Source organism: Alligator sinensis, unplaced genomic scaffold (assembly GCF_000455745.1).
Source record: "Alligator sinensis unplaced genomic scaffold, ASM45574v1 scaffold858_1, whole genome shotgun sequence".
Classification (NCBI taxonomy): domain Eukaryota; kingdom Metazoa; phylum Chordata; order Crocodylia; family Alligatoridae; genus Alligator; species Alligator sinensis.
The window spans coordinates 748826-758201 of NW_005842079.1; the positions used below are offsets into that span (position 1 = coordinate 748826).

A 9376-nucleotide genomic window follows, 5' to 3' on the forward strand; every position below is an offset into this window, starting at 1 on the left:
ACTGGCCATCGATGGCAGACTCCAGCGCCTGTGGGATAGGTATAACTGACTCTTGTAACTCGCTACTGTGTGTGTGCATGTGTGTGCGGGGGGGGACCAACCCCAAGGTTTATGATTTGACTTCTTTACAGTGTTTCAATCCACCTAATAAACCAGAATTTTAAGGATCCCGAGTTGGGCATTTGTAGCCAACATTGGGAGCCCCCAGGACCAAGGGTCATGCATGAGAAGGAGGATGTTCAGGCTCACTGCTCATACTGGGATGACCCTGCTGCAGGCTGCAAAGTCCCTGGGCTCATGACCCTGGGATTTGCGATGGAGCTGCCAGGCTCATGGGGCTAGAGATTGTGAGAGATGTCTGGGGAGCACGCAGCTGGTCGAAAGACCCAGAGCCCCCATCATTGCTGATCAGTCCTGGAACAGCAGCACTTGTCTCTGTGTAGTGGCTTTTAGAACAGTCCCCAGCTCCATGCCCAGGTGACCTTGTCTGTGACTGCCCTGCATCCCCTGTCTGCTGCGTGTAACCTGAAATAAAGAGGTCTGAGGTTAACCCTGTGTGGCTAATGATCATCAGTGGGTCTATGCCACAAACACAAGCCTGGGTTGTGGGCCTTTTATCTGATCCTGATACAACACAAATGCTGAGTTGTTTCCAGTAGCCACTTGCACCACAGCTGAGTTGTGCACCCCTGACCAGGCTGCCTAGCTGCAGCAGTGCCTTGTGGCGGCATCTGGACACCTGTCCCATGGTGCCCCAGGGAAACTGAGTGCCTGGAGGATAGGTCCACAGGTGATGGTGGCTGCAGCACATGAGGCAGTGGCCCCTGCAGTGTCCTACCACACTGAGTGCTGGGAGGGAGGCTCAGATGAGCTGGAGTCAACCGCAGTCCTGAGGAGCTTGCTTTGCACTCCCCATGGCTGTAAAATGCAAGCTGAGCCACAGCTGGTGCTGGCCCTCCAGAATGTGCTGGACATGGATGGCCCAGATCACCCACGGGGGCACAATAACACATTTCTACATCCAGGCAGGAGGGGGCCACTGCATGGGCTTCTGAAGAAAAGGGCACTCTAGGCTCACAGGGAATTACAGGAGGACAGGCTGCCCATGGGCTTGGAGCCAAGCGAGACAGCATTTGAAGGCAGCTGCAGCCCCAGGATTTGAGAGCACAGAGGTGGGGGTCTGAAAGGTATTCGCAGGAAGACAGTGGGTGGGACCCCAACCAGTAGGGCTGTGCGAAACGGCACCATTCCATTTCGATGTCCATTTCGACGTTTCGATGGGACAGTGTTTCGCTTTGAGCTTCACTTCATTTCAAAACCACTGTTCCATTTTGTTTCATTGAAACTGTTTTGCTGTTTCCACGCTGTTTCGACATTTTGACCATAGGCTATAATGGGGAAGCACAGAACTGCCTATAACTTTGTCATTTCTTTCCTGATTCAGATGAAACATGCAGGGATGGTAGGTAACCCCTTCTGAGGCCATGCAGCCTGCCAAGTTTCTAGGAGATAGGTGCAGGGGTTTCTGGGAAACTGCAACTCAAAGTCTTGAAACCAAAACTCATGTCACTTGTAAGTGTGAAGGCACAGGGGAGTGAAAACTGCAGGGATGGTAGCTCCTGCTGAGGCCACAAAGACTGACAAGTTTCAAGGAGATAGGTGAAGGGGTTTAGGGCAAACTGCACCTCAAGCTGCTGACAAGCAAAACAGCTGTCACGTGTGTGTTAAGACACAGCAGGCTGCAAACTGCAGGCATGTTAGGCACTGCTGAGGCCACAAAGTCTGCCAGCTTTCAAGGAGATAGGTGGAGGGGCTTCTGGGAAACTGCACCTCAAGCTGCTGATAAGCAAAACTCGTGACATGGATGACACTGTAGATGTGTTAAGGTGCACCCTCACTGGCGCTGAGGCCTCTACATGACACGTTAGTGTGCCCCAATGAGGCCTTCTCCTCCTCCCCTACAGCCTTAGGCTAGTCTACCGCTTTAAATGACAACAGGTAGTAAAATAACTTAGTGAGCACTAGCACATTAGCACCAGCAGCATCTCAGGCAGCCAAACTGTGACAGATACGGGTGTGCAAAGCGGGTCCTATTTGATTCGGATTTGGATTCAGCCTGAATTAGGGACACTGATATGATTCATTGATTCGGATCCCTGTCCCTGATTTGATTTGGCCGAATCCAAATCTGAAGATTCGATGCTGATTCGGAGAATCAACGATTCGGACATAGACACAGCTTTAAAGGTTTTTTCGACGTACCTTGAAGTAGCAGGCGTGGCTCATGATGGCTGCGATGCTGGGGCACACGGAGTATCCCACAGGAGTGAGGGGGAGCCTCCACATGCTCATAGGCGAATCTGGAAGTGGATCAGAATTAATTCCGGTCCACTCCTGGGTCTGCCTGGGAGCACCCTGCCCCCTCCCCCCCACCCCCGCACATCCCCGGCTCGTCAATCGGACACATGAGGACCCCAGGTGACCCTTGCCCCCCCACACCCAGGAGGCACCAGTCACTGAGCACACTCTGTGGTGGACCTGGAAGTAAACCAGAAGTGCTTCTGGTCCACTGCCAGATCTGCTGCTGAGCACGCTAGAGAGCTACCTGCACTCCTGTGGGACACTCCATGCAGCCCAGCATCGCAGTATTCATGAGCCCCCTGCTACCTAGAGTATGTAGAAAAAACACTTAAAGCTGTCTCTATGTCCAAATCTCCAATTCTTTCCTAATCTCTCCAAATCAATTCGGAGTGTTCCAATTTGTTTCAGAGAGATTAAAGGGTCCTCTGATTCGATTTGGATTTGGAGATTTGGCCACTGAATCAGGCCAAATCTCTGCTGAATCAAATCAGGGACCAGAGCTTCACACAGCCGTAGTGACAGAGCCTTTCTTTCCTCTCCTGCAGGAGCTTCTTCTCCAGCATGTGTGTTAAGGTGCACCCTCACTGTGTGTGTGTGTGTGTGTGTGTGTGTGTGTGTGTGTGTGTGTGTGTTGAGGTGCACCCTCACTGGCACTGTGGCATCTACACGACATGGTAGTGTGCCCCAATGAGGCCTCCTCCTCCCCTACAGCCTCAGCTTGATCCACCTCTTTAAATGACAACAGGTAATAACTTAGTAAGCAGCACAGTAGCACCAGCAGCATCTCAGACAGCCAAACTGTGACAGATAGGGGTGTGCAAAGCGGGCCCTATTCGATTCGGATTCGGATTCGGCCTGAATTAGGGACAGTGATTCGATTCGTTGATTCGGGTCACTGTCCCTGATTCGATTTGGCCAATTCTGAATCTGAAGATTCGATGCTGATTCGGAGAATCGGTGATTTGGACACAGACACAGCTTTAAAAGTTGTTTCTACATACCTTGAAGTAGCAGGCATGGCTCGTGACTGCTACAATGCTGGGGTGCATAGAGTGTCCCACAGGAGTGCAGGGGGCCCTCCACGTGCTCGGTGGTGAATCCGGAAGTGGACCAGAAGTAATTCCAGTCACTTCTGGGTCTGCCTGGGAATGCGCTGGGAGGCCCCCTCTCCCCACACACCTCCCCAGCTCTCCCCAGCTGTGGCAATCGACCACAGGGGGACCTAAGGTGCCCCACTCTCAGACCGAGGAGGCACCAGTCAATGAGCCGGGGGCCCAGCATTGCAGTATTCATGAGCCCCTGCTACCTAGAGTATGTAGAAAAAACATATAAATCTGTCTCTATGTCCAAATCTCCAAATCTCTCTGAATTGATTTGGAGTGCTCCAATTCCATTTGGAGAGATAAATGGGTCCTCTGATTCGATTTGGATTCAGGGATTCAGCCACCGTATCGGGCCCAATCTCTGTCAAATCCAATCAGCGACTGAAGCTCTGCACAGCCCTAGTGACAGAGCTTTTCTTTCCTCTCCTGCAGGAGCTTCTTCTCCAGTGCGTGTGTTAAGGTGAGCCCATACTATGTGTGTGTGTTAAGGTGCGCCTTCACTGGCTGGGGCCTCTACACGACACGGTAGTGTGCCCCAATGAGGTCTCCTCCTCCCCTACAGCCTCAGCTTGGTCCACCATTTTTAATGACAACGGGTAAGCAGTAAGGCTGCGCAAAATTTCACCGGCAGTTTCATTTCACTGATGTTTCGGCTCGTTTTGAGCTCGGAACAGTGAAAGCAAAACGAAGCAGAGAGCTTCGAAACAGCCTCGAAACAAAACAAAGCAAGTTGAAACGTTTCAAAATGTTCAAAACTCAAAGCTCAAACTGGGCTTTCCTGCAGGGAAACAGAAACTACAGTAGGGAGAGGGAGGGGGAAGAGTGGGGAAGGTAGGAGAAGGAGTGCTCTCATTATTGACTGTGTAGTTGGCCAGTGACTGTCATCCTTCCCTGAGGTCCCTTCCAATCGCAGTGCTCTGAGGGAGGGATGGAAAAACTACATAAAAGGCAGCATTGTTTGAACTACCCTGCTTTCTGCCTTGGTGTCATTTGAGTGAGGGTGCGCCTTAACACACACACACTGTCACCCACCCATGTCATGAGTTTTGCCTGTCAGCAGCCAGAGGTGCAGGGCTCTAGAACCCAGAAGCCCCTGCACCTATCTCCTTGAAACCTGGCAGGTTGCGTGGCCTCAGCGGGGGCTAGCATGCCTGCAGTTTTCACCCTGTTGTGCCTTAACACACACAGGGTCACCCATGTCACAAGTTTTGCTTGTCCACAGTTTGAGGTGCAGTTTCCCCCAAACCCCTGCACCTATCCCCTTGAAACTTGGCAGGCTTTGTGGCCTCAGCAGGGGCTAGCAAGCTTGCAGTTTTGACCCCGCTGTGGCTTAAGACATACACATGACATGAGTTTTGCTTTCAAGACTTTGAGGAGAGGCTGGCATGCAATGCGGGCAAGAAAGCCAGTCAGTGAAAATGGAAATGGAGGCGTTGGATGGCTAGGGTAGAAAAGGGGGTGGAAAAGGGGGTGATGGACAGGCTAGGGTGCTGGGGGAGAAGGGGGATGTAGCAGCGCAGGTAAAAGTGGAGAGGTACCTGGGGAGTCAGATGTCCGGCAGGTTGTAATGTGTCACAATTCTAATGTCCATATTGAGTCCATCAGTTTCTGTACCTGCTGACAAAGGAGGCTGAAGAAATGAAGTTCATAGGCCCGGCTCCGAAAAGTGGTTTGTAAATTCAAACAAGCACCTAACCTCATCAGCAGAAGACAACTTCCTATAGCTCAAAACACAAAACCTGCCAACAATCTCCCATACCCCCACAAACTGCACACACGACTCTATCAAAGACAACAATACCCAACTGCCTGTGGGAACACATTTCTCACAAAAAAACATTCTGTCTCCAGTCTCTCAGGCTGGATCCTGAAAGGGAATTTACAAACCACTTTTCACAGCCGGGCCTATGAACGTCACTTCATCAGCCTCCTAGGTACAGAAACTCATGGACTCAATATAGACATTAGAATTGTGTCCTTCCCCCTTCCACACCCCCACCACCCCACCCTGTCCCTCACCCCCTGGCACCCCCACTTCCATTTTCACTGACTGGCTTTCTTGCCTGCTTTGCATGCCAGCCACTGGCTTCTTTACTAGTCCTTCCGTCCACGAACAGCATATGCACGCACAGACCAACTGCAGGTGCTTCCTCAGCCTAACAAAGGCTTTTTCAACTCAGAAGCTGGCATCCCAGGCAGGTAAGCTGAGCTCACCAGGAGCCTCACAATTCCACTGCAACCAGCAGGCCTCGGGCCTGCCAAAGACACGAGGGGTCTGGGCTTTCCCCAGCCAGGACTGTGTGTGCATGTGTGATAGCTGGAGGTTATGGCATCTCCTACCCACCTTTCACTAGGGGGATCCTTGTTCCTGCAGTTTCCTGGGGCTGCAGCACCTCCAGCAGTCCAACAGGCCTCCCGACCCTGGCAGGGTGCAGTTTTAGTGGTCATGCCCAGGACCTGGGACCTCTTCCTTCCCCATAGCCCCAGCCCATACCTCCACGTTTGTCCTGGCACGGAAGCTCAGCAGGGACATGTTCTTCCCCTGCTGGCTGGTGATTCAGTGAGTGGCCCCTCCAGCTCTGAGAGCGGGGCATTAACTGGCTTTTTAAAAACGAAAAAAGGAAATAGGTGCGGACAGAGTGCGGAGGGCGCCATTCACTCCGTCTCCACCTTGAGCTTGAGGAACCCCAGCAGCGGGAGGTTCACTTTGAGGAACACCCGTTGCTCCACCAAACCAAGATCCAAGCAAGTGCTACCTCCCCAGCAATGCTGAACACCCTCTCACTCGACACACTGCTCGGTGGACAGGACAGGTGTTCGTGGGCAACTGTGGCCACATCTGGCCACATCTGGCTGCGGCTTACCCAGTAGGCCAAGGGGTCGCACAGCAGTGGCTCCACATCCTCAGCAAGATAGACAGCCACCAAGCCCTGAATACTACCTGCCTGATGGTGGGGTCTGGTGCCTCTGGGCCCCACCATGGAAGCCAAGCCCTTGTCCACATTGGCAGCACCTGTGGTGGAGGAGGAGACTGGCTGGCGGATGGCGTGCTAGCATGGGACAGTGGATTCCTCTCTTCCACGTCCCCCTGCTTCCACCATTCTGCCTCCCTGACTCTTTTCCCCAGCACCTCCATCCACTGATTCAGGGTTTGGCTGCTGCATACGCTGCCCTTCCCCCCCTCCCTTCACCCTCAGCTCACACGTGGCAGCCAGCATGTGGACCGCACTGGACCGCAAGGGATGAAGCCATTCCCTGATGTCCTCCTTCAGCCACCTCACCAGTGCCTGGACGTCTGGTGACAGTGGCTTGGCCCAGCCAGGAACATTGATCCCCTGGAAGCTCTCCATTTGGCTCTCAAGTTCCCTCGCTATGGGGCTCACCTGGCTAAGGAAGGCATCAGCAGTGCTGAGGGTCTCGGTGGCCTTCAGGAAGCTCTCGAGGACCACCAAGATTTGGGAGATGGTATCTCACTCAGCTTCGTTAAGGGGGCCACTGATCCCAATCTCCCCGAGCAAGGCCATCTCATGGATGGCCCTCTGTTGCCCCCCCAGCCTCTCAAGCATCAGGCATGCGGAGTTTCACTGAGTCTCCACATCCTGCATGATTTTGTGCTGTGGGATGTTTGGCTCTGCTTGTTTGTCCTGCAGCATCTTGCCCCCCCTTGACGCTCCGATGGAAGTAGCCTGTCACCTTCCTGCATTTGGAAATGAGCTTGCTGGTGATACGGCCCTGTCATCGGCGCTGTTGGTGCGTGCTGGGAACTGTCAACTCTGCAGGCTGCACTGCTGTGCAAAGCTGAGGGGATCCAGATCATGGGGCTCTTGGTGCCCTTGGAAAGCTGGCTGTGCCCCTGTGTCCCCACCAGCGCACGTGCATGTGAGCAGGGCCCAGTTCAAGTAGCTCTGGACACAGCATCGAGCTGGCCCAGGCTGCCCCACCTCCCTGCACTCGGCACTGCCAGGGTGCAAAGCAGGGACCTGTGGCTGTCTCAGGGAAGGGCATTGTGCCTGACTGATCTCAGCTGGGTGCTTGTGGCTGACTGCATCCTCTTCTGTGCTTGCAGCTTCCACTTCCAGCCACAGCAACGCAGAATGGCGTGTGCTGGCACGGGAGAGCAGGAACTCAAACTGGTCAGACAAACAGCAGGGAAAGTCCAGCCTAGATTGCCTCACGCTCCCCCCTCCCTCTCCCCCCAGCTGCAGCTCTGGCAGTCCCTGCTCCCCGGTTTCGTTTCTGGCAGTCTGGAAAGCGAAACCTAGGGGCTGTGAAACTGAACCCATGCTTATCGTGCTGCTGTAAAAAAAAACACAACACTGCTTAAGGTGGCCGTGGGAATGCAGCCAGTACCGTGAAACCGGTCCTGTGCTCTGGGGCCCTTCCCGCCGCCGTGGGAATGCAGCCAGTACCGTGAAACCGGTCCTGTGCTCTGGGGCCCTTGCCGCCGCTGGGCCCAGGATGCGGGCTGCTCAGCACAGCACCCTCAGCTCCTGCAGCACCGGGGCTTGCAACACTGCCCTGTGCAGGGCAAGAGGGGATGGGCAGGACGCAGTCCTGGGCAGGGCGGAAGCTCAGCACCCCATCAGCAGCCCTGTAGGTGCCAGCCCTGGGTCTGCCTGGCTGGCACCTGACCATGGAGCCCTGGGGAAGGGGCATCTCCCTGACCGCAGCCAGCCCCGGTGACCCCGCTGCAGCTCAGAGCTTCATGAAGAGGCCACAGAGTGACATGAAGATGACTCGGGGCACAGGGTCTACTGTCCTGCACAGCACTCGGCTTAGGGACAGGGCTGGGAAGTGTCACATTCTCCAGCATCTGGGTCAGGGGCTGGAATGGGGGACAGAGCCCATGGGCAGGGCCTGGTAGGAGCCCCTGCAGGTACGGATGGGGGAAGAAGACTTGGCTGCCCTGCCATGCTGGGAGTGCGGGGCGGCAGTGCCCAGGCTTTCGTACTGGCCCCAGCCCCCAGCGCAGGAACCCAGTCCACCTTAATATCCTCCACGTGACGCCATCTGTGAGGGAGACGTCAGCAGGGCAGGGCTGTGCCGGGATCCTTAAAAAGCAGCAGCCTCAAGGGGCTAGAGAGGCAGTAGAGATGGAGCTGGACCCGGTGCGAGCCAGGGACGCAGCCCAGCGAGGAGTTCCAGCAGCAGGTGAAGGATACGGTCCGGAGGATCTGTGACTTCCTGAAGGAGCAGTGCTTTGAAGACATCAAGGTGGACAAGACAGTGAAGGTGAGGTCTCTAGACCCTCACCTACCCAGGTCCGGCCAGGGAAGGAAAGGTTGTCAGGGAGAAAGGGAGGGAGCTGTTGGCTTGGTTTTGCTGGAAGAGGTGGGTCCAGAGACTCACCAGTTAAACCTGGTTTGAGGTCCGAGATACCTCAGCCAGGACAGGCCAAGGGACGGGGTCAAAGCGGTGCTGGCACGCCATGCGGCAGGCCGAACAGACCTGATCCAAGCTTATTCCAGGCCCTCTCCAGGGAGAACATACCACTTAGTCTCGTAGTCCGCCCACAAGCCCGTAGCGGGGAAGAAGGGCTCAGTTCTGGCACTGAGTTTTGGCTCTGAGTGCTGCCAAAAGGCTTTGCTTTTCCTGCTTTGGAGAGGACAGACACAAGGAGGGAGGAGGGCAGAGGGAGGAAAATGCAGCGCTGGGTGGTGGGTTGCTGCGGCAGGGTGGGGGCGGGCGGCTGGCTCATCACTCCCGCCCTGGAGACCCCCTGGGCTGCTCTGGGAAGGTCCCGTCCCCTCCCTGGTTTACACGGGGGCGGGCAGAGCTGGCTTGGCTGACTCGGCACCCGGGCAGGATGAAATGGAAGAGGAGGGTGAGTGAGCAGGCTGAGACCGGAGGAAAGGCAGAACGGGGAGCTCTTCTGCAAGCGGTCGAGGTCCTCGCTGTCCCAGCAACTCCTG

At 55.1% G+C, this 9376-nt stretch overlaps 1 protein-coding gene across 1 annotated transcript in view; it reads left to right on the forward strand.

Annotated features, from left to right (window-relative positions):
• The window catches only part of LOC102382728 (2'-5'-oligoadenylate synthase 1-like), a 20415-nt gene that overhangs the window by 6532 nt on the left and 4507 nt on the right, over positions 1–9376 (forward strand). The window contains exon 2 of the mRNA XM_025204384.1: positions 8601–8696. Within this exon, the coding sequence (XP_025060169.1) occupies positions 8601–8696 (96 nt within the window). The remainder of the gene's footprint in view (positions 1–8600; positions 8697–9376) is intronic.